Consider the following 26,412-nt stretch of genomic DNA (forward strand, 5'->3'; position numbering starts at 1 on the left):
ATGAAGGGACCCTTGTTCAAAATTGGAATTCCCCAGTATGGGGTGGAGGGGGGAACATTCTGATGACAGTTATGACAAGACAAATAGAGAGTACCAGATACAAAACGTCGTACCTATCAGTGGATGTATCTTGATGGCAGAAGGAGGAGTGCAACTGCACCACGGAGCCCTACAGAGAAAAACCCGAATCTGAGCTTGCTCGATGTGTGGCCATAATTTAATGTCACCATGGCGGCACCAGTCTATCAGCCTCCCCAGATGTGCCACTTAATGATATTTACGTAAGTCCAGGACTGCTAGTCCTCCATGTCGTTTAGGCAATGGTAGGAGTTTACGTTGGATCCATGGTTTTTGCTTCGCCCAGATGAAGTCATTAAGCACCTCATCATCCTGTTTGAAGAACTGTAAAGGTATATAAAAATAGGGAGAGCCTGGAAGAGGTAAAGGAATTTAGGTAAGATGCAGATCTTCACAATGTTGCATCGGCCAAACCAAGAGTACATGCCCTTATGCCAAGTGGATAATAGAGATTAAACTTCATCTAGAAGCGGGGGGAAGTTCAAGGAAAAGGTATGTGTTAGCTATGAAGGGATCAGGATGCCCAGATATTTCAGAGCTGTATCAGACCATTTAAAGTGAAAAGGTAGCTTTACGCCCATCACTTCTGATTTGGAGAAATTGATTTTAAGATTAGACAGGGCCCTGAAGCTTTCAAATTCCTGCAAAAGGTTGGGGATAGAAGTCCATTACTTTTTATGTTGCTGAGCTCAACAGTGCATTCTTCCTTCCTCAGAATGTACCAAACTGTTGATTTGGCCACTCATAATGTTGTTGCTATCTCTTATGGATTCGTTTCGTTTTTGAAGCCTTACAATGGCCAGTTTCACTTGCATGGACAGCTCCTTTGAACGCATGATGTAGGTTCACAGCAATAGATTCCAAATGCAAATACTAAACTTAGAATCAACTCCAGACCTTTTATTTGCTTAATTGATGAAGAAATAACGAAGGAGTAGCTCACATCTGGCCATGAAACAGCTTTTGATTCAATTGTCCAATTACTTTTGGTTCCTTGAAAAAGGGGGGGTGGCTACTCTTAAGAGCTGTAATTCCTAAACCCTTTTATTATTTTTATTATTATTATACAGTATTTATATAGCGCCAGAAAGGTTTGCTCAACGCTGTACATTATAGTGGGGGACAGAACATGAGACAATACAGTAACAAAACAATACACGAGGGGTTCGAGGGCCCTGCTCTTTCGAGCTTACAATCTAGGAGGGAGGGGAAAGTGGTACAGGAGGAAGTGGCTGTGGGGGATGGAGTGGTAGGAGGAGTGGAGGTGATCGGCTCTTAGGTGAGGGTGGGGTAGGCTTCCCTGAAGAGATGGGTTTTCAGGGTGCGCCAAAAGGTGAGGTGGGTAGTCTGATGGATTGGGGGTAGTGAGTTCCAGAGGATGGGGGAAGTCCTGGAGAAGTCCTGCAGTCGGGCGTGGGAGGTGGAGACCAGGGAGCTAGAAAGTAGGAGGTCTTGTGAGATTACGGGTTGGGTGGTATTTGGGTATCAGGTCGGTGAGGTAGTTTGGGGCAGCATTGTGAATGGCTTTGTATGTCAGTGTTAGTAGTTTGAATTTAATGCGTTGGGCAATCGGGAGGCAGTGGAGGGAATGACAGAGGGGGTTGGTAAGGTGGATGAGTCTGGCTGCTGAGTTCAGGATAGACTGAAGTGGGGATAGTCTGTGATGAGGTGAGAAGGGAGTTGCAGTAGTCCAAACGTGAAATAATGAGGGAGTGAACGAGTTGTTTAGTAGAGAAACTCTTCCTCCAGTTTGGATGTACATACCCTCAAATTAAACCTGAGTGTGCACTTTCAGCCCATATCCATTATATAACTATTATCTTGAATACGTTTTGTTAAATACCTGAAAAAAACTAAAATTGTGCCGGTGTCCAAATATTACATTTGACAATTTTGATGCTTTACAAGTCCCTTTCACTTGTGGTAGGCCTCGTTGCCATCAGTATCTATATTTGGAACAGTTCTAGTAAAGGGTTAGCCATTTCCAAATGAATATTCCCTTACTGTAGATACGGAATATATCACCAACTTTCTATCTCTTTGATAGCTTGAAAGAAAAAACATTTAAAGGATAAGTTCACCTTCTTAACAAAAATAATAAATGCACATTTTTTTGCAGGTAAAAAAATGTGCATTTATTATTTTTGTCTGGAGGAGCCTGGAAAGCATTGCACCAGTGATCAGTAGATCACTGATGCCATGCAGGTCTCCTGCAGACCTGTCATAATATCTGCCTGCTGTACGGGATGTACGAGCAAGAAGAAATTCTGACAGGAAGCTTCAATGAACTACCACATTCCACAGTGGTGGGGTAGTTCATTGAAAACGACAAGCCGACAGCCGCTATAAGGCTGTCGGGACTTGTAGGCACTCATTCACAGAACTCTGTGAATGAGTGATGCTGCCGTGTGAGCGGAGCCCCGCATGGCCGCACTGCTCTCAAATCTGACGTATAGTGCGGGGAAACTTCTCCATCTGTCAGAGTGAGGGGGGGCTGCGGGTGTGGCTGCAGCTATGAGAACATGTTACATGTTCCACCCTAAAAATGGGTGAAATATGTAACATGTTCCCAAAGGTGAACTTCTCCTTTAATGGAGAAGTAGAACCAACCTCTTTTGGCTATACTTTTCCTGTAGGTCACAGGAGTGTGCTTCATTTTACACTTCTGTGACCCATATTCAGCCGACGGTAGGCTAAAGCTTCTTCCCCACTTCCACTTTCTCTCTTCCTGAGTTTGGAGGTTATATGGAAAACTTTGAAGAAGACCCAATGCAGTGTTGAAAGAGGCCACTGAAGATTTCTCACCCTCAGGATCCCATCCACCTGATGCTATGGCTTCATGTAATATGCTTGCTAATTTGGAAATTGGAAAAACCTTGGTTTAGTTGCACTTGATTCTCCTCTGTCTTGCCATACTCCTCTGGGTTTTTCTCCTGAAAAGGTTTTCACCCCTCCTGAGAATCGTAGCCAAGTGGGGGAAAAAAAAATGGCTAAATATTAAATCATTCCATTAGTAGACCCTGCCTTTTTAGTCTTAAAAAACATCTTACCATGCCTATTGAAGATGGTCCTTCATTATGAAAACAGAAAATTATACTTTTTTCTTTTATTTTTTTACTCTTTCGGGTCTAGCCCTGCAACCAGCTATTTGTGCAATTTCTGTTTGGTAAGCTAATTAGGAGAAGGGCAATTTAATTAATCCTGTGTTTCAGGACTGAAATCTGGTGAAACACTTGCAAAAACACTGCCTTCCACCTTACTTTTCTGTGTTGATGCCCTAGAACAAGTCATGCAACAATCTTCCAAGCTGGCTGTCAGTGGTATTCATAAGCTGAATCTTATGGCTGTAGGCATGGTCAGCTGATGCCTCCTGGAAAAGATGCCTCACAAGTGACAAGTTCATAAAATGTCTCAGGAGGAAAGGTCCTTCTTCCACAGTAGAAAGCTGCAAAACAACCCTTTGCAGGAACTTCTACCTCCTAAAAACACAGTCAAAATTCAGCCATTTGTTTTGGCACAAGACTTGGAACACGAAGCCCATCAAGTCTACCCTAAAGCCTCCTTCACAATTAAGGGGCCCTCTCACTACTAAGAGTAAGGGGACATGTGTTAGTTTGCAATCCTCTCAGTCACAGACATCCCAGACTTATGGGTTTAGTATGTGGTGTCAGTGGGGTACAAAGAGTTTCAACTCTACCCCCTCATCATAGTCTTCTCAAACCAACCAAAATATGCTAAAGGACAGTCAGATTTACAGATTGCCCTGGTAGTTCCAGTCCCACTGGAAGACAGGGTAAATGGATTCTATTCAAACCTGTCCATAGTATCAAAATCCAACAAGGGTATTCGTCCCTTCCTAGACCTAAAATCCAAAGTTCCTTCCTGTTCACAAGTTTCACATGGAATCTGCAAGGTCAGTTATTATGTAGCTGAAACAAGGAAAATACTTGGCATCAGTAGAGATTTAAGATGTCTACACCCATATTCCCATTTACCAACCTCATAGGTGGTTTTTTCTCTTTAGTGTAGGAGAAAAACCCTTCTAATTTGTTACACTGCTGTTTGGCCTATCCTATCCTCACCCAGAGTACTCACATAGGTGCTTACACCCCTACTCCCTTTATGAAGAACTCAGCATCCAGGTTACAGGGTACCTAGATGAACCTCTTTTGAAGAATTCATCTTCCTCAAAATTGTCTGCAATTGTCTAAAGGACTTTTTAGATTCTTCAGGCTTTTGGTTGGGTAATCAACTTCAAAGGTCTGCCTTCCAGGCTTCTCTTTGTCTAGAATACTTAGGCCTCATCCTAAACACGGCTTAGGCAAAAGTTTTCCTTCTGAGACCCAATCAGGGTGCAATAAACAATGCCACTGCACTGGTCTATATCAATTATTGGGGGTACCAGGAGTTGGGCAGCTATGAAGGAAGGAAGTCTGATCATGTCCTGGGCAGAAAAACATTGTCCACCAATCTCTCCTGTTCACATCCTGGGAGTGGTCAGTTTGAAGGTAGCTTCTTTTTTTTTTTTTCTTTCTGTCATTGGCTGGACCAAGGGGAATGGTCCCTTCATCTCTACATAATCAATCTCCTATGTCAGTAATGGGTGACTTAAAGGATAAGTTCACCAATTCACCTTTTGGAATATGTTCTGTGTTCCACTATTTTTTAGGGTGGAACATGTAACATGGTCCAGCATCTGCAGCCTCCCCACCCCCATGACAGCAGGTGAGGGATCATCTGCCTGCATCCGCTGTCACACATTGAAAACATTGCAGGGCTGTCTGTACTCCAAGATGGAAGATGTGTAAAGTTGTTAATTTGAAAGGTGTGTAAAGTTAATTTGGGTGGGTAACTCAAAATACCTGCTCATAAATCCAGTTTTGTTTTGTTTTTTTTGTCAAGGCTTATTTCAGTTCTTTTCTTTGAACTCTAAAACCTAAAGCAGAATTAGAAATTGTGCTCTAAATGTGATAATGGTGCCTCAGTTCTTTGTGTTTATTCAGTGAACCGAGAGCCCCTTCCCATGGTTGATTAGCAATGTGAAAGGGAAAGGTCACAGATGTTGGTTTAGTCAAGAAGTGCCTGTGAAGTGTTTCATTCATTAATTTGTGAGCCTTCTCACATACGATATCTACTGTATATGTCTGTGGAGATGAGACCTTTTAATTACTTTTTTTTTCTAGGGGTGAGCACAAAGATCATTCTCACCTGACCCACCAATCCTCCGGAAAACCGTGCTTCCCCACGGTCCAGCGGTGGACTGTTACTATGTCTGTGGAGTGTGCGTTGAGCATGCTGATGTCAGGAACAGTTCAGAAAAGTAAATTTACAAGACCGGTGGACCACGGGGTGTGGGCGGGTTAGGAACCAATCATGTTCTCTCCCCTATAGCAAGACAAGCAGTTAACCTGTGCAGTGCGAGAACAGCCCCACTGCATGGGAAAAAACAATGTCTGAAATTCTGCAAATTAGATCTCGTTTGCAGGAATCAAGTTTTACTTGGGAGAAAAAGCCACTGTTTTTGTGTGTAGTGAAAGACTGTTGGCATTCTGTTACTTAAAGTAGCTTTAGTAGGGTTTCTTGTGTTTTTAATTAAAGTGTTACCAAACCCAGGACCCTGCATTCATTAGACCTGGTCTCCCACAGTATACACTACATGGAAATGCAATTATTTTAGTAATTACAAACTGCTAAATACCTTTTCTCATCAGCAGTTTGAGCAGTCGTGTGACTTCTATCAGTGTCCAGCCAAGCACTGGTAGTTTTCTTTCTGTTATAGGAGGATGCAGAATCCTGACCTCTATCTGAACAGTGCTGATTGGCCCTGTGCTGAACACATGCACTCTCGCAATAAAAAAAACTCTCTAGCAATACACATCAAACTGAGCATGTGCAGCTTGTCCCTAGCCTCTGTTCTATCAGGAGATAAGAGGGAGACACTGGAAGAAGGGAAGGATCGGAGAAGAGAGGATCAAACATCCTTTTTACACAATGTGGAGGATTAACCTGGTAGGTTCCACAGTGAGTATAACAAGCATGCTTTACTGCATATACAGACAGATTTTACTGTTGTGGGTTTAGTAACACTTTAACTTCAGCTCCTTGCCCCCTGCTTTTCAGAGCTAAAAGATCCTGTGTAAAGTCTGCACTTTGAATGGATGTACGGGACAGATGGCTTTAGGTACAACCTATGTAGGAGGATTTGTTTCATCTCTGTGTATCACCTGAGGCCAGTCACTTCCATGGGTAAATGTAAGGGTTTACAACTACTTTTAAAGCAATATATGAAGACCTAATACTTGTCTTTCAATGTAATCCCTGCAGACATGTGAGGAGCACTTTGAACGGACTTGTTAAACTGGTTGTAAACCTCAGACATGAAATGTTAACAAAGCATATCCCTCTATAGTGTGTACTTGTGTCTATCCAAAGCTCTGAGTGTGATTTCTGTCTTCTGCTTTGTTCTTCTGTTATCAGCATGAGTCACTTCTGGCAGCTTTTCCTGACACCAAGAGAAAAACTGGCAGGGGAAGGAAGCTCCAGCACAATGCTTGTTAATGACAGCCGCAGTTGTGCTTGAGTGTATGAGGCCTTATGGTAACTCAAAAACCCTGCTTTTGGAAAACTCTACATTAAAGAGATATTAAAAAAAAATACAGCAGTTACTAACAGGTTTATACTCCCCTGCTCTGTTGCACAGAGCGACCCTAAACTTCCTTCTTTTGGATCCCACTTTGGCTTCTCTCCTCCCCTGAGTACCCCGTAGAAAGTTGCTTTTTATGGGAGCACTTATGCGTTGATTAACACAGACAGCGGGACTATGCCCCATCCCCTGCTTCAATAGACAGCAGTGGGAGCCAATAGTTCCCACTGCCTCAGCAAAGACTAAGAGATCAGGAAGTAAGGAGAGAGAAGTGCTGTAGATGGGCACAGTGCTGGATCGAATGAGGGATCAGGTAGGTAAAAGGTTGGGAGGGGGGGTGAGGGAGGGATACTGATGCCTAAACATTTTTTACCTTAATGGAAGAGTTTTTATGGGCTTAATTTAAATACTTTAAGTACTTTAAACTTTCAAAAAGTTAGCAGTTCTACTGGAAATTTGTATTTATCAGGGCAGACCTATCAAGGTAATGTAACTGCTTTACAATATAGGGTGTTTAGTCTTCCTGTTAAATTGGTGCCCCTAATCTCCAGTCTGCTGCCGGAGCCCCAGTTAAAAATCCAAATTTTGGTTGTGGGGTGCCAGAGATCACTACCTCCTGCCTCCAACAAATCAGTGCCACTTATTGCAAGGTCTGACCATTAACATAACTGGAGGTGTGCTTTGCATTCTGCAAATGAAAGTGGTTCTAAAGGCAGGAGGTTTTTGTTACGTTCATGCATTCTATGCATGAAGGTAAAAAAAACCCTTGTGTGCTGCTTCCCCCTCAGCTCTCCTAATACTCAGCTGAGCCCCCTCTCGATCCCTCAATGTGCATGAGAGCCTTGGCTGTCCTATGACCTCCTTTCCTCATTGGCTGAGAGAGCAGTGGGGACCATTGGCTCCCACTGTTGTCAGTCACAGCCAGTGAGCCAATGAAGAGAGAGTGGGGGCAGGGCCGAGCCACAGCTCTGTGTCTTATGGACGCATAGAGCTGGGCTTGGAATCGAACATGCACCAGTGCCCCCCATCGCAAGCGAATTGCTTTGGGGCACTGGTCTAGGGGAAGGACTCTGGAGCTCCGGCAGAGGACCTGAGAAGAGGATCATGGCTGCTCTGTGCCAAACCACTGCACAAATTAGGTAAGTAATTTACTGTTTATTACAAAAAACATAAGCAGAACCTTAATACCATTTTGAGGTGTGTGTATGTTTTGGTTTTGTTGTTGCTTTTTTAGGGGGGGGGGGCAGCGTTTTTTTTTTTTTTTCTTTTGGTAGAACTTGCAATGAGTGTGCAGAATTTCCCATCTAACCAGCAAAAGTGGGTTGGATGTTCTATAGCAATGCCTGGATAAAGGATTGAGTTCTGAGCAGGAAGGTTGATTTTAGGTTGGTTGAGTGTGGTTTGTGTGTGGGCCGGATGAGCCAGTTCCGCAGAATTCCTGGTGTATTTTTTTCTGCCTGGGCAGCCCAGACGCTATGTGCATCCGGTCAATAAAATGAATGGCTTTGTGCCGCTGTACCTTTTTGTATTCACTGTTGCTATCATCCTCAAATGTCAAATTACTCAACATCTAAACCATTAATTACTTATTTTCAACTGTCCAGACAAAAATATATTCGGTGTAATGTGTATCAATTAGTCCAATATATAAATACATTTTATAAAGGTCCAAGAAAGTGCTCAATCCATATACATACAAATGGCTCCTGTGAGAAAGCCACTTTGCACACAAGTGTTTCCCAGTGATTTGTCCACGTCATCTAGCCGGTGATGTTACATGTATGCCGAGACTGGGGTCTGCGTTTGTATTGCTGTTGTGCGCTCTTGTATCTTTTTGTATTGTGTGTTTTTGTAAGCACCTGTCATTTTCATTCACTTTGGAGAGATACTGGATTGTTGAGGTTGTGAAAGTTCACTTCTCACCTGCTGTATCGCGGCTGTAAGTGGTTGGATGACTAAATGACCGCATGAACAGCTTTGCTTAGAAGCATAATCTAAACACTTATTGATCCCTATGTTGGGATCAAGGGATCCAGTAAGAGGCTGAACATTTGTGGTGGAGGAATCGCTGGGAAACGCTTGTGTGCTGAGTGACTTTCTCACGAGTCATTTGGATGTACAGTGGATATAAAAAGTCTACATACCCCTGTTAAAATGTCAGGTTTCTGTGATGTAAAAAAATGAGACAAAGATAAATCATTTCGGAACTTATTCTACCTTTTTTGTAATCTGTAAACTGAACAAACTGAAATCTTTTAGGTGGAGGGAAGTAAAAATAAAAAACTAAAATAATATGGTTGCATAAGTTGGTTGCACACCCTTAACCTAATACTTTGTTGAAGCATCTTTTGATTTGATTCCAGCACTCAGTCTTTTTGGGTATGAGTCTATCAGCATGGCACATCTTGACTTGGCAATATTTGCCCACTCTTCCTTGCAAAAACACTCCAAATCTGTCAGATAGCGAGGGCATCTACTGTGCACAGCCCTCTTCAGATCACCCCACAGATTTTCAATCGGATTCAGGTCTGGGCTCTGGTTGTGCCTTTCCAAAACTTTAATCTTCCTCTGGTGAAGCCATTCCTTTATTGATTTGGATGTATGCTTGGGTCGTTGTCATGCTGATAGATGAAGTTCCTCTTCATGTTCCGTTTTCTAGCAGAAGCCTGAAAGTTTTGTGCCAATATTGACTGGTATATGGAACTGTTCATAATTCCCTCTACATTGACTAAGGCCCCAGTTCAAGCTGACGAAAAACAGACCCAAAGCATGATGCCGCCGCCGCCACCACCATGCTTTGTTTTGGATGTGATCACTTACCGACCACAGCTGTTGTGATCTACCAGTGAGCCTAATTAATGTGAGAATACGTGCACGTAGAAGTAAGACACTGGCACAGAATGCAGTTTGCCAACTTCCTAATTTCTACTTTATTGAGGAAATAACAGTAACCTCTATAGGTCTCATGACGCAGGCGAAGCATATCCGATGATTGGGTGAAAAGTCCCCTAAGTTTCCTGCGTGTTCTTCCATCCGTGTTGATATCTTCCAATCATTGTCACCAAAACTACTCATTCCCTTTTATGGGGGTTGTTTTACGTTAAAAGATACTTTTCTTCTAATGAGTCACCTAGGGTGAGACTCCGGATGAAGGCGCCATCTTAATTACCATTGTTCTGTTGCCCTATATCTGATTGTTTTCTTAAGAGAGTAAGGAATTTAGAGAGCAAGAAGCAGAGAGTAGCAAGACTATAAAATTGTCATTTTACTGATCATCTAATAGTACGTGGATTGTCTATCACAATCCACTACAGCTTCACTGTGGGTATGGTGTTCTTTTGGTGAAGTGCAGTGTTGTTTTTGTGGCAAACGTATCTTTTGGAATTATGACCAAAAAGTTAGACCTTGGTTTCATCAGACCACAAAAAATTTCCCGCATGCTTTTTCGGAGACTTCAGATGTGTTTTTGCAAAATTTAGCCGGGATTGGATGTTTTTCTTCGTAAGAAAAGGCTTCCATCTTGACACTCTACCTCATAGCCCAGACATATGAAGAATACGGGAGATTGTTGTTACATGAACCACACAGCCAGTACTTGCCAGATATTCCTGCAGCTCCTTTAATGTTGCTGTAGGCGTCTTGGCAGCCTCCCAGACCAGTTTTCTTCTTGTCTTTTCATCAATTTTGGAGGGATGTCCAGTTCTTGGTAAGGTCACTGTTGATCCATATTTTCTCCACTTGATGATGACTGTCTTCACTGTGTTCCATGGTATATCTAATGCCTTTGGAAATTCTTTTGTATCCTTCTCCTGACTAATACCTTTTAGCAATGAGATCTCTCTGATGCTTTGGAAGCTCTCTGTGGACCATTGCTTTTGCTGTAGGATGCGACTAAGAAAATGTCAGGAAAGACCTACTAGAATAGCTGAACTTTATTTGGGGTTAATCAGAGGCAGTTTAAATGATGGCAGGTGTGTACTGACTTCTATTTAACATGATTTTGAATGTGATTGCTTAATTCTGAACACCGCTACAGTGGGGATCGAAAGTTTGGGCACCCCAGCTAAAAATTTGTATTAATGTGCATAAAGAAGCCAAGGAAAGATGGAAAAATCTCCAAAAGGCATCAAATTACAGATTAGACATTCTTATAATATGTCAACAAAAGTTAGATTTTATTTCCATCATTTACACTTTCAAAATAACAGAAAACAAAAAAATGGCATCTGCAAAAGTTTGGGCACCCTGCAGAGTAATATCTTGTACTGCCCCCTTTGGCAAGTATCACAGCTTGTAAACGCTTTTTGTAGCCAGCCAAGAGTCTTTCAATTCTTGTTTGAAGTATCTTTGCCCATTCTTCCTTACAAAGGTCTTCCAGTTCTTTGAGATTTCTGGGCTGTCTGTCACGCACTGCTCTTTTAAGGTCTATCCATAGATTTTCAATTATGTTGGGGTCAGGAGATTGTGAAGGCCATGGCAAAACCTTCAGTTTACACCTCTTGATGTAATCCCCGTGGATTTCGAGGTGCGTTTAGGATCATTATCCATTTGTAGAAGCCATCCTCTCTTTAACTTCAGCTTTTTCACAGATGGCATCAAGTTACCATCCAAAATTTGCTGAAATTTTATTGAATCCATTTTTCCTTCTACTCGTGAGATGTTCTTTGTGCCACTGGCTGCAACACAACCCCAAAGCATGATTGATCCAACCCCATGCTTAACAGTTGGACAGAGGTTCTTTTCATTAAATTCTGTGCCCTTTCTTCTCCAAACATACCTTTGCTCATTCTGGCCAAAAAGTTCAATTTTAACCTCATCGGTCCACAGAACTTGTTTCCAAAATGCATCAGGCTTGTCTATATGTTCATTTGCAAAGTTCAAACAATGATTTTTGTGGTGAGGACGTAGAAGAGGTTTTATTCTGATGACTCTTCCATGAAGACCATATTTGTACAAGTATCTCTTTATAGTGGAATAGTGTACCACAACTCCAGTGTCTGCCAGATCTTTCTGGAGGGATCGTGCAGTCAAACGTGGGTTTTGAATTGTTTTTCTCACAATCCTGCGAGCTGTTCTGTCTGATATTTTTCTTGGTCTTCCAGATCTTGCTTTAACTTCCACTGTTCCTGATGACTGCCATTTCTTAATTACATTCCGAACAGAGGATATTGACATCTGAAAACACTTTGCTATCTTCTTATAGCCTTCTCCAGCTTTGTGAGCGTCAACTATTTTCAGTTTCAGTTTTCTAGACAACTGCTTAGAAGAACCCATGGTGCTGATTGTTGGGGCAAGGTCAGATGAGTCTGGGCATTTAAAACCTTTGAGCTTGACATCACCTGGTCTTCCCAGACGATGATTGAGAACAATCCATGACACTGGCAGGTCTCAGCTTTGCAAAGGGGGCAGTGCATGCTATAAATTCTGCAGGGTGCCCAAACTTTTGCAGATGCCATTTTTTTGTTTTTTGTTATTTTGAAAGTGTAAATGATGGAAATAAAATCTAACTTTTGTTGACATATTATAAGAATGTCTAATCTGTAATTTGATGCCTTTTGGAGATTTTTCCATCTTTCCTTGGCTTCTTTATGCACATTAATACAAATTTTTAGCTGGGGTGCCCAAACTTTCGATCCCTACTGTACATCCCCAGTTAGAAGAGGGTTTGCACACTTATGCAACCGTATTATTTTAGTTTTTTATGTTTTAATTTTATGTTACAATTGTTTTACAATTGAGTTGTACAGTTTATAGGTCACATTAAAGGTGGAAAAAGTTCTAAAATGATTTATCTTTGTCTCATTTTTTTTACATCACAGAAACCTGACATTTTAACAGGGGTGTGTAGACTTTTTATATCCACTGTATATGGACTGAGCACTTTTGCATTGAGCACATTTTTGGACTTTAGTCCAATGTATAAATACATTTTATAAGTTGATGCACTTTACACTGGATATATTTTTGTCTGCACATTTAAAAAAAAAATAAAGGAACTTAATTGATTTTTTTTTTTTTTTTGAGTAATTTTACACTTGATGAACAATTTAGGTAGTACTCCTATATTTAGAATATAGTATGCAAAAAACATTTCTAAAAAAGAAAAAAAAATTCTCTACTTAGCTTATGCCCATACACTGTACGCGTTGTTTATGATGGCATGGTCATGTACACGAGTGCTGCAGCATACAGCCATTCATGGTAATGACAGGTTGTACACTGCGCCTTGTCCTTGACTCTCCTCGTATGTTGACATCAGTCCTTTTCTGGATCATGAAAGAACCCCACTGCTAAACAGCCAATAGGAAGCGTCCACATTACACAGGCAATGATATTGACACCCGAAAAATGATCTTGCTTCCTATAAACAAAAGGGGAGAGAAGAAACAGGACTGCTGTATCATGTGACTAGGGCTTTAGGCACGTACAAAATGCAATTAGATGGGTTTTTTTTTTTTTTTTCCAGATCCACAACTGCACCAGCGTTAAATAAAGCTGCATCTGCAGTTTTGAGAAACAGACACCTTACAGATCTTTAGTTGGTGCTTCCTTAATCACTTGCCTACAGGGCACTTATACTCCCTTCCTGCCCAGGCCAATTTTCAGCTTTCAGCACTGTTGCACTTTGAATGACAATTGTGCGGTCATGCAACATTGTACCCATATGAAATTTGAATAATTTTTTTACATAAATAGTTTCTTTTGGTGGTATGTACTTGCCGCTGGGTTTTTTATTTTTTGCGTTGAAAACAAAAAAAATGAGCAAAAAAAAAAAAGTTTTTCTTTGTATCTATTATAAAATTTTGCAAACAGGTAATTTTTCTCCTTCACTGATGTACGTTGATGAGGCTGCACTAACAGGCAGCACTGATGGGCTCTGATAGGCAGCACTGATGGGCTCTGATAGGCAGCACTGATGTGGTGGCACGGATAGGCAGCCCTGATGGGCATTGATAGGTGGCACTGCTGAGCACAGATGATCACGTGGTAAAAGGCCACCATGATTGGCCGATTACCGTACCCCGTGATCAGCTGTGACACGTAGGACACCGCAATCACCGGCGGGGCAGGGGGGCGCATTGGGGTGTGTACGGGAATGACGTCCATGGACGTCCTACCAGGATTACACAACCGCGCTGTAGCCGTCCTTCGGTTATAGCGCGGTTGGGAACCAGTTAAATGGCACACATCAAATACCAGTGTCATCTGTAATAGTGAAAAGATGACTCTGGGATGTTGGCCTTAGCAGCAGTATTGCATACAAAAACCATATCTAAAAATAGCATGACAAGTCGCACCAGTATGACCAGGCACTTGGACATGATTTGCCCTTGGGAGTATCTCACCAAAAATTACTTTTTTGTTACAGGGGATGCCCAAAATCTGATTTGTATCTTAGTGCAGACTTTAGGGAAAATCAGTGAGCCAATCACACAAACAGGAAATTACGTATCTGGGGGGCGTTTTGTATACATCTGTGTACAGAATGCCTCCAGGTTGCCATATTGCATTGCATTTTACTGTATATTACAGCACTGCAGATTGAAAAGGAAAAGTAATGTTTAATAAAATTCAATTACAATATGACTTGTGCAGCAACTGTATATACTTTTTTTTTTTTTTTTAACAATAAATGTGGAGTTATTCTTTTAACCTTGCATCGTTGCAGAACTTAGAAGTGTTTGCACTGTAGAGACCAGTAGTACACGGAGGGAGGGGAAGTGAAGCTGGTGGTGAGAGGTGCAGATGTAGCAGAAAAAAGTGAAAGTAACTTATCAGGAATGAAGGTGCAGTGACCAGGAAGGATAGCTGGGGCATTATGCAGTGGGAGAACAACATCGCTCCATTCAGTGAGGCAGGAGACAAGGCTGAAACTCCCAGTGCACCTACCTCTCCACAAACTAACATTGCACCCCCTCTGCCTTCCTTTGTCCCAGCCCTGCGCACATGGATGATATGCTACTGGCGCACGGGGTGATTAGGAAGTACCTAGGAACACCACGTACACACACCTACAATGTACCCCTATATTTCCTCAAAGAGTAAATAGCCTTTTTTTTTCACCTGTACACGTGTTTATGCTGTAGGATTTGGTAGGTGTGAAAACGTCTTGATGCAGGGTTAATGTTCATTTTGAGTCCTAAAGTAAGCCCCCGGTCAAATCAAAGCCGATTTTAAAATCGTGCGACTTACAGTGAAGTTGCATGATTTCAAAATCTGGTGACCTGGCGATTTCATTTGCGATTTGCAAGACATCTTACACAGATGTCTATGCAAATCGCAACAAAAGTAGTGCATGCACTACTTTAGAAATCGGTGCGGTTCCGACCAAGACGGAACCGCACCGATATGACTGCTATAATAGTGGACAGTAAGGTGCGACTTGGTATACGATTTACAAGTCGCAGGGCATGCAAATCGCATGCAAAATTGCACCCGATGTGACCAGGGTATTAATGGGGAAATTGATACAAAATACAAATATTATGGTATTTTACACACCTGTATGAAACTGAAATCTCATTTAAAGTAAAACTGTTCTGTGATTTTCTCTACAAAAATTGTTTGTACAATATTTGTGAACTGTGTTTATTTCATGACATTGCTATTACAGTGATTTCTGCTAGCTTCCAGGTCGCATGCCGAGGGACTGCCCTGCTGCTTAGTGAGCACAGGAGCTTGTTTGCTTAATATGAGCGCCATTCATCAGTGAGTACAAAGCATTCTCTGTTTGGACAAGGTGGAGAGGCTGTATGGTGACATCACCTCTTGTCCAATCAGAGAGTACTTTTCATTCATTGAGAAAACGCAAAGTATTCTCTGATTGGCGCCTGTGCAGACCAAGCAGCCTCCTTTGTTCGTTAGGCAGCAGGGCAGCCCTTAGGCATAGAAGTCAGAAGCAATCACTGAGTAGTGGTCCAGCTTCTATGGAGATTGACTAGGTACAGTATAGCACGTGGAATTCAGCTTTAAATGTAAATTTAGTGGATGATTTTACTTACCAATCTAATACTAAGTGCTTGAAATGTATTCATTCTTTTCACAGAACTGCGCTGTACACCTGTGCAGTTTGCCTGCCACAGCGGTGCCATTCAGTGCATTCCCTTGAACTGGCAGTGTGATGGATGGCCAACTTGTGAGGATGAGAGTGATGAAGTTAATTGTCCAGGTGAGTCTAAAGACAAAGGTGTAGCAATAGCTGACTTGCTCCTTTTTGTTTTAACCTTCCCATACAGTGTGTTGTATATTTGTTGCAGATGAATAAAACTTTTTTTTTTCCTTTCTTCTTAGTTTTGCTCTGTCCCAATGATTATAATTGCAGACACAAAATGTAATGGGAAATCCTCAAAATGTGTTCCTGTTGTTGTCGCGTACAAGTAGAAAGGGCAGATTTACCCTATTGTTGGGAAGATTCCTATAGCTGGGGCACAGTTGGGAATAAAAATTGGACATAGGTTGCAAATTTTTTAGGGCCAGTTCACACTACATGCGTTTCAGTTGCTTTTTTTTTTTCTGCATCCAAAAGGCACAGAAAGTAGGTTATATGGTTGTCAATGTCATAGTTCACATCAGTGCTTGCAGTTCCACTGTGTTCTGTTTGCAGAAAAAAAAGTAGAACATGTTGCATTTTTTTTCTGCACAGAACTGCACTGGACCGCTGTAAAATGCATCAAAAACGCACATGAACGCACATGTCCCTATTTAAATTAAAGAAAAAGAGGGGGAAAAAAATTAACTGGAATGCATAAATAATGCACTGGAACGCCTCACAAAAACGCACCGGAATACGTCAAAAACGCGCACGTGGGAATGCATCTGGACTGCGATTCTATAGTGTGAACCGGCCCTTGCAGTTCTGCCCAAAACTAAAATGCATTAACGTCAACATCAGAAATGTAATAGTGCTGTGTGCAAGCACCTTGTGGTGCCTGAAAATACCTGTTTGTCTTCAGATTAATCCCTGTGATCCTATTCCAAAGCTTCCATCCAAGTCAAGATTGCATCCAAGTCAAGATTGGTCTCCAGACACTAAGCCCCAGCCCTCATTTAGCTCTGTCAGGAATTCAGTGGACAGTAGAGGCTGTCCTAGTTCATAGCTAGGTGACAGTGGATGGGATTTAGGCTGGCCATACATTATACAATTTTCTTGAGATTTTTGGTTTAGATTTACCAAAAAACCATATAATAGGAGGTCAAACCTAACAACACTTTCAATTGTATCCAATTAGGCAGGCCCTTGCACTACATAGTTGAAGGTAAATCTAAAGGAAATTGGGCAGCAATTGGACACAAAATTGTATAGTGTATGGCCAGCCTTATTCTCAGCTTTGACAGAAGTCAAGGCTCCATACACAGCTGGGGATAAGAATTAAAGGGGCTGCACAGAGATCAATTTCAGATTAAAACAGGTACTTGCAGGCACTGCAAGATGCTTGTACTTCAGTGCTAATTTTACCTTAGAAATGTTTTTGCACATAGTCATGAATAGCTAAGGCAGCCGCTAGTCTGTCATTGCATTGTAAAGGCTCAGCGTGCATAGCAGTCTGGACACCGCTATCAATCCCAGCACCAGAAATGAGTAGATTCTTGCCACTGAGATACGCAGCATGGCAATACACCCATGTGAATGGAGCCTTACAGATGTTGCGAATGAGTTGGGACTGTATGCTGGATTGTTCATGCACTGCAATTTGTGTGCATTTAGATAAGTAAGAGTGTGTGTATGTATGTATGTACAGTTGTGTTCAAAATAATAGCAGTGTGTTGAAAAAAGTGAATAAAGCTCAAAATCCTTCTAATAGCTTTTATTTCCATACACACAAATGCATTGGGAACACTACACATTCTATTCCAAATCAAAACATGAAGAAAAATATATCAAATTTGTGTTGTTCCTCCAAAAAATATTGAAGGAAAGTGAATATTAAACTGTTCAAAAAAATAGCAGTGTTTGTATTGTTCTTTACAAACTCAAACATTCACTATATAAACTGAAAAATGTTTGAAGATTTTGCTTTCCTTTGAATCACTTAATATTTAGTTGTATAAGCACTGTTTCTGAGAACTGCTGTACATCTGTGTTGCATGGAGTCAACCAACTTCTGGCACCTGTGATCAGGTATTCCAGCCCAGGATGATTGGACTACATTCCACAGTTATTCTCTATTTCTTGGTTTTGCCTCAGAAACTGCATTTTTGATGTCCCCCCACAAGTTTTCTATTGGATTAAGATCCGGGGATTGGGCTGGCCACTCCATAACGTCAATCTTGTTGGTCTGGAACCAAGATGTTGCACGTTTACTGGTGTGTTTGGGGTCGTTGTCTTGTTGGAACACCCATTTCAAGGGCATTTCCTCTTCAGCATAAGGCAGCATGACCTCTTGAAGTATTCTGATGTATTCAAACTGATCCATGATCCCTGGTATGCGATAAATAGGCCCAACAACGTAGTATGAGAAACATCCCCATATCATGATGCTTGCACAACCATGCTTCACTGTCTTCACAGTGTACTGTGGCTTGAATTCAGTGTTTGGGGGTCGTCTGACAAACTGTCTCCGGCCACTAGACCCAAAAAGAACAATCTTACTTTCATCAGTCCACAAAATGTTGCGCCATTTCTCTTTAGGCCAGTCAATGTGCTCTTTGGCAAATTGTAACCTCTTCAGTACGTCTTTTTTTTCAACAGTGGGACTTTGCGGGGGCTTCTTGCAGATAGCTTGGCTTCACATAGGCGTCTTCTAATTGTAACAGTACTCACAGGTAACTTTACACCTTCTTTGATCTTCCTGGAGCTGATTGTTGGCTGAGTCCTTGCCATTTTGGCTATTCTTCTATCCATTCGAATGGTAGTTTTTTGCTTTTTTCCACGTCTTTCAGGTTTTGGTTGCCATTTTAAAGCATTTGCGATCATTTTAGCTGAGCAGCCTATCATTTTCTGCACTTCTTTATATGTTTTCCCCTCTCCAATCAACTTTTTAATCAAGGTACGCTGTTCTTCTGAACAATGCCTGGAGCAACCCATTTTCCTCAGAATTTCAGAGAGAAATGCACTGTAACCAGCATGTACAACATTTGCTGCCTTCCTTCCTTAAATAAGGGCAATAATTGCCACCTGTTTTTCAAAGAATGAATGACCTCACTAATAGAACTCCACACGGCTATTATTTTGAATATGCCCCTTTCAATTAGTGATTCAATTACACAGAATCAGCAGCATGCATGTCATGACTGTTGGGTCTGTTGGATTTCTGTTACTCTACTACACCTGCTAGTAAATTATTTGCCATGTAGAAATATCATTTCTACCAAAAACAGTGATTGATCAGGTTAGTGATGTCTGACTGCTATTATTTTGAACACAACTCTATGTATGTATATTAGATTTGATCAGCAAGTACAGGTATGGATAGTTTCACTCAAGTACTCTCCAGTATAGAGTATGGACGCAAATATATGGAGGCAAATTGCACCTCAAAGAATAGCATGCAATTCCTGTCCAACTTGCATGCGGTTTCCCCACTGCTCCTGTGTAAACTCAGGCTTGTCATAGCCTGAATTCACACAGGAGCGGTACAGGAAACCTTTCTGCACCAATCCCATACTGTGGTTTTCTCTCCTCCCATGCAGGGATGACCATACGGGCTAGATGCCTTTTGATTGATTAGCACCCCCACGTGCTGACCAAACAGAAGCCATCTAGCCCGTACTGTCTGTTGTGAGGAGAGGAGAGAAAGCTGCTTCACAGGTCTGGGGTATTGAAATCCCTAAAGCTTTATCTGCTCTCCTTGCAGGGATGACCGTACGGGCTAGACGGTTTCTGAGTGGTCAGCACCACCAATCAAAAGCCTTCTAGCCTTCAAACTATAACAAGCCTGAGTTCACACAGGAGCAGTGGGGAAACTGCATGCGATTTAGACAGGAATCACATGCCTGTTCAAATTGCATGCTATTATTTGTGGTTCACAGTAGTTTAGCTCATTATATGAAAGTAAGGTTAATAATATAACTTGGATTACAAAATCTTCAGTTTTTCTCAAATTAGTTGATACAAAAATGAATACACTCCACAACAAAAACTACTGATCTAGTATTTTATATGACCTCCATGATTTGTAAGGACAGCATCAAGTCTTCTAGGCATGGAATGAACAAGTTGGCGACATATTGCAACATCTATCTTTTTCCTATTCTTCAAGAACGACCTCTTTTAGAGCCTGGATGCTGGATGGAGAGTGATACACAGCTTTTCTCTTCAGAATTTCCCATAAGTGTTCTATTGGGTTCAGATCAGGAGACATACTTGGCCACTGAATCACTTTCACCCTGTTCTTCTTCAGAAATGCAACAGTGGCCTTAGATGTGTGTTTTGGATCATTGTCTTGTTGGAAAAGTGCACAACGACCAAGGGCACGGAGTGATGGTAGCATCTTCTCTTTCAATATAGATTAGTACATCTGTGAATTCATGATACTATCAATGAAATGCAGCTCTCAATACCAGCAGCACTCATGCAGCCCCACAGAAGGACACTGCTACCACCATGTTTCACTGTAGGCACCATGCATTTTTCTTTGTACTACTCACCTTTGCGACAACATACAGTTTTGAAGCCATCAGTTCCAAAAACATTTATCTTGGTCTCATCACTCCAGTGTACAGAGTCCCAGTCATCTTCTTCTATTTCAGCATGGGCTGTGGCAAATTCTAGGCTGGCCTTTTTGTGCTGTGGCTTTAGGAGAGGCTTCCTTCTTGGACAACACCCATGTCATTCCTCTGCAGTGTATGCTGTATTGTGTCATGGGAAACAATCATCCCAGTTTGGCTTTCTACTTCTTTAGCTAACTGCAAGGAAGTTGCATGGCGATTTACTTCAGTGCTTCTCATCAGAAGGTGCTCCTGTCGAGGTGTTAACTTCCGTGGACAGCCTGGACGTCTCTGTGCGATGGTTGTAGTTCCATCTTTGTTAAGTTTTTGTGTCACTCTGCTACAGTATTCTGACTGATAAGTAAAGCTTTGCTGATCTTCTTTTAGCCTTCACCTTTCTTGTGTAAAATATTATTTTTTTTCTTAGGCCTTGTGACATTTCTCTTCCATGTGGTGCCATTGCTGACAGCATGAAATGGGAAGGGTTTTTCTTAAGTAACACCCTTTTATAATCAACTGTCTGCTGGGCATCTGTTTAATTAATAATTATACTCGCCTGTAGTTGAATTCTTGTTAACTAGGATTTTGTTGTATAAATTTTAGCTTTGCTCCTAAGACTTTTATTGGGGTGTATTCATTTTTGCAACATGGTCTTGAATTAATTTGTTAGGAAAAATACTTTTTCCCATGTTCAAATTAGCAAATCTTATTTGTAATCAATGGTGCGCATTTGTGGGAGCAATTTGTAGTATAGTGTCCCATAGAAAATGTTGATTCTGAAAGGAAAGTAAAGGTTTTCTGACAAATCTGTTGTGGTTTACTCGTTTATACTGAGGTGTGTATATGTATATGTAAATGGTTTGGTTGTGTCGCATTAAACTATGTCTTATAAGACAACACCCACCTTCGCACTCTTTAGCCCACAGGAAACCGCCCCTTCTCATTAATGGGCCAGTTGGTTGTGTTTATTTTTTTATTTTTGACATTTCTAATGTAAGAACTGTACTATGCCAAAGTGTTTTACAGTAATGGCTGACCACAGTGTAAATCTATATGTCATCTCTGACATTCATTTCTTCTTAGCTGTTCATGCCGGGTGACAGTGAGAGAACCTGAACAGTAAAAAATGCATGCTCTTCTTGGTCAAAAACATGTTAGCATTTTTGCATCAATATAATTCAGAGAAACACAATTAACACCATGCTTGTTGACATACCCATTATTCCCAGGTGTTAAATGCATTTTGGAAAAGTGGATATATATTTTAAAAGCCATTTTTGTGTTGTGTCCTGAGTTTAATATAGATACAAAGGTCATTGGTTTCCTATATCCCAGGAATTGCAGACCTTTGCCAGTTTGATTGCTGAGGCTATAATTAGTCTCTTACAGGATGTTATTGAGGAAAATGGATTGAAATGTTTTTTTGGCTTATGATCCAAATGGATCCAGATGGAGCATTTAGTGGACCGTAGTTTCCCAGAAAGCTCTATTGTTGCAGGATATCTATTGAACAAATATTTCTGGAAGTAATTGAAGCATGCTATAAGACAGTAATTGACTTCAGGGCCGCCAAACAAAAAAATAGCAGCTTACATGGAGGAGGCTTGTATTTTTAAGCTACAGTATATTTCTGACACATACAAGCTGATTTATTAGAGAGCCGATATCCTGATCTCATGCCTGCAAATACTTGACAGAATGTTAAGAGCTAACAGACTTTTTGTCCATTTTAGGTCAGAACACCCTAAACCTTACAATTCAAACTAGAAAAGCTGCAATTTCTTGGGAAATTGTGTGAAGTGTTCTTGCCTTCACCACATGGCAAGCTTGATAAAGTGAGAAATGCATTTCAACTTTTAATTATTTTATAGGTTTAAAAACTATAAATCCTACACCAAAGAGCTTTATATTGTGAGAATCACAAGACCCAGACCTACATTTTGATGCATAGTATGTCTCTGAAATATTAAAAATGAAGGCACAGTCGCAGTTTAGAAAATGCCCTTCAAATTTGAGGTGGCTAGAGTGCAGTTTCAATGAATGTCAATGGGCGGTGTGAGTTGCGAACAAATGGTCATATTGTGAAAACTATCAGGACTATGGCTTAGCCGTGGACATTTTTAGTGGCAGCAGGGATAGCTGAACGTTTTGATATACGATTTGTGTAGGTGGGCTTGAAAATGAGGGAGTGATGGCAGTTTAGAAATCATGTCCTGATTTTTCAGCTCACACTCTAGCTTTTGACAGCTCCCACTCTAATTTTGAACATTCCGCCATTCATTCCTATGGGACCAATTTCACCACAAAAATATATTTTGTGAACCATTTGGCGAAACGTTCCACAAAGTAATAGCACACCAATCGGAAACAATCTGCACGTTTCGGTATATTACTGTCTATGTAGTGTAAAAACTGTGGGAGGAGTTAGGGTGGTAAATTTGGCTATAATAAGAAGAATATATATGTGAGATAACAGTAAGTGGTCTTGCCATGCAAGAACACCTAATTATTGTTGCATGCTTTCAAAATGTTTCAGTTTAGCGGAGCTTTTAGCAAATTGCAGTCTAAAATGGAGAATTCTCCATAAAACTGGAAGTAAAATGAAAATGCTTTTTAGATAGCAGAGGTATGCTTCATATCTATGTATACAATGAGTATTATAGCTTTGTAAAAGCCTGAACCTTCTGCTTGAAATATTCATACTCTTTGCAGCAAGTGGAATTAAAATCACTCAGCACAACACATTCTTGTGGTCTAAATCCAGACACACACACATGCTTTCCTGCTCCTTCTCACAGCTGTGCCTGCCAGCCGGATGACCTTTTATGTCATATGGGGTCAGACGTTTTATTGGTGCACTTTTGTGTAGTATGTTAGCAGGGAAGAGCATATCGGTAAGCGTTCTTGCATCTGATATCACTGGGATTGCATCCCTAATAATACTAAGAATTTGGTGGATCTCGAGTTGCTCAGAACTGTTAAAAGACCTTTTGCTGATGCATTCCTATAGCTAATTTTTTATTACACTACATTACCAAAAGTATTAGGACACCCCTCCAAATCATTGGATTCAGGTGTTCCAATCACCTCCATGGTCACAGGTGTAAAAAATCAAGCACCTAGGCATGCAGACTGCTTCTACAAACATTTGTGAAAGAATGGGTCGCTCTCAGGAGCTCAGTGAATTAGAGCGTGGTACCGTGATAGGTTGCCACCTGTGCAATAAGTCCATCCATGAAATTTCCTTGTCATTAAATATTCCACGGTCAACTGTTAGTGGTATTATAACAAAGTGGAAGCAAGCGGAAACAGCAACTCAGCCATGAAGTGGTAGGCCACGTAAAATGACAGAGTGGGGTCAGCGCATGCTGAAGCACACAGGTGCATAAGTCACCAACTATCTGCAGAGTCAATAGCTTGCTGACGCCTTAAGAGTTCCCTTAACTAGAACCAATGGGCCAAACCCAACCCCTGAAAAACAACCCCACAACATAATCCCCATCCACCAAACTTTACACTTGGTACAATGCAGTCAGGCAAGTACCGTTCTTTTGGCAACCGCCAAACCCAGACACTTCCATCAGATTGCCAGATGAGTGTGATTCATCACTCCAGAGAACATGTCTCCACTGCTCTACAGTTCGGTAGCGGTATGCTTTACACCACTGCATCCAGCGCTTTGCATTGCACTTGGTGATGTATGGCTTGGATGCAGCTGCTCGACCATGAAAACCCATTCCGTAAAGCTCTCTGTGCACTGCTGTGCTAGTCTGAAGGCCACATGAAGTTTGGAGATCTTTAGCTATTGACTCTGCAGACAGTTGGCGACTTCTGCGCACTGTGTGCTTCAGCATGTGCTGACCCCGCTCTGTCATTTTACGTGGCCTATCACTTCGTGGCTGAGTTGCTGTTGTTCCCAGTTGCTTCCACTTTGTTATAATACTACTAACAGTTGACTGTGGAATATTTAGTAGCAAGGAAATTTCACAAATGGACTTATTGCACAGGAGGCAACCTATCACCATACCACGCTTGTGTTCGCTGAGCTCCTGAGAGCGACCCATTCTTTCACAAATATTTGTAGAAGCAGTCTGCATGCCTAGGTGCTTGATTTTATATACCTTGAAGGTGATTGGAACACCCGAATCCAATGATTTGGAGGCGTGGCCCAATATCCCAATACTTTTACTTATATATCCACACGCACACACACTAACAAAACATTTTATTATATTGCCGCTTACCAATTCTTAGATGTGATGACTGCTTTCGTTTATGTTTTAGGCGTTTTTTTCTTCTATTTTCATCTGGTGGTCAAGCCAATAAGTCTGTTTTTCAAAAGAACAAGCTCTCCAGCAGAGTGCATCAGTTACAGAGAAGAGACAAACCATTAACCACTGACAGGGATGCTTACAGTGTTTGCCTTTTATTTAAGTAAAACCTTTCTCCCAAAAGGAAAAAAAGTGTTGCTGTAACTGTTTATAAAGTGGAAGCTGGAATTTGGTTTCAGTTCATGTATCTAGATCTGCCACTGCTAGTCCACCTAACTCCCCTCCCCCCCGGACTGACAATGCAGCTGTCTGATGTGCCTCCTGTGGTACTTCATACAGTGTGTAGGCACTGTAATACAGAAGGTGTTTTCCCGGCCAGATCACCAGGTGAAAGCAGAGGGGAAAATGGCAAAAAAAAAAAGAAACCTAATACAGCCACCACATCTAATGATCTGGCCAGTAAACACTGTGTGTTTTAGAGTGCCACCACTCCTAAAGAATGAGCACGGGGGGCACTTTTGGACAGCAGCATTGTCAGTACGAAGGAAGGGGAGTGTTTAGATGTACTAACTGTTAGATTAAAATACACTTACAAATTGAAGCCAAAATCGAGCACTTTTTTCCCCTCAAAAAAAGGGGAGGAAATGTCAGTGTGTCATATGGAGTGGCCGGTCCGGTATTCCCACCACCACCGCCGCCGTGTGAGAATACCGGGCCGGCCACTAGTCTCTTCTCTGTAGCAGAGAACCGTGTGGAGCACATAATATACTGCATTGCTTACCCAAAGTGGGCATGGATTAAATTCATTTTTTTCCTCAACATTCTACAAACAATACCCCATAATGACAACGTGAAAGACGTTTGTTTTGAAATCTTTGCAATTTATTAAAAATAGAAAAACTAAAAACCCCCACATGTACATAAGTATTAACAGCCTTTGCCATGACACTCAAAATTCAGCTCTGGTGCATCCTGTTCCCACTGATCATCCTTGAGATGTTTCCACAACTTGATTGGAGTCTGTGGGAAATTCCATTGATTGGACATCATTAGGAAAGGCATAAACTTGTCTATATAAGGTCCCACAGTTAACGGTGCATGTCAGAGCACAAACCAACCCATGAAGTCCAAGGAATTGTCCGTAAACCTCCGAGACAGGATTGTATCAAGGCACAGATCTGGGGAAGGATACAGAAGATCTCTGCAGCATTGAAGGTCCCAATGAGCACAGTGGCCTCCATCATCCGTAAATTTAAGAAGTTTTGAACCATCAGGAATTTTCCAAAGCCGCCCTGCCCAGCCAAAATGAGTGATCAAGGGAAAAGAGCCTTAACCAAGCACCCGATGGTCACTCTGAAAGAGCTCCAGTGTTTTCTCTGTGGGGAGAGGAGAACCTTCCAGAAGAACAACCATCTCTGCAGCAATCCACCAATCAGGCCTGTATGGTAGAGTGCTGAATCCAAAAAACAGAGGTATATCGCTCAGGCAAACAATCCAGATCAATCCACAACAGGTGCAGGCTCTGGCTCGCCACCACACACGATGCAATAGGAAGAAGGGTCAGCCACACACCGGAGGATAGATGAATATAGTGTGTATTTATTGATCCATAGGACACACAAAACACCAAGACATGAATACAGGACCTGATAACGCGTTTAGGCATGAGATTGTGTGAAATGCGTTAACAGGTCCTCTATTCATGTCCTGGTGTTTTGTGTGTCCTATGGATCAATAAATACACAATATATTCATCTATCCTCCGGTGTTTGG

General features: G+C 41.5%; 1 protein-coding gene across 7 annotated transcripts in view; it reads left to right on the forward strand.

The window, feature by feature from the left end:
* The window catches only part of DGCR2 (DiGeorge syndrome critical region gene 2), a 116,818-nt gene that overhangs the window by 36,777 nt on the left and 53,629 nt on the right, over positions 1-26,412 (forward strand). For all 7 annotated transcript variants that reach the window (XM_089653185.1, XM_089653188.1, XM_089653190.1 and 4 more), the window contains one exon: positions 15,768-15,890. In XM_089653185.1, coding sequence (XP_089509311.1) covers positions 15,768-15,890 — 123 coding nt within the window. The remainder of the gene's footprint in view (positions 1-15,767; positions 15,891-26,412) is intronic.

Source organism: Staurois parvus, unplaced genomic scaffold (genome assembly GCF_062004578.1).
Source record: "Staurois parvus isolate SC_StPar_1 unplaced genomic scaffold, SC_StPar_1.0 ptg000704l, whole genome shotgun sequence".
NCBI classification, from domain to species: domain Eukaryota; kingdom Metazoa; phylum Chordata; class Amphibia; order Anura; family Ranidae; genus Staurois; species Staurois parvus.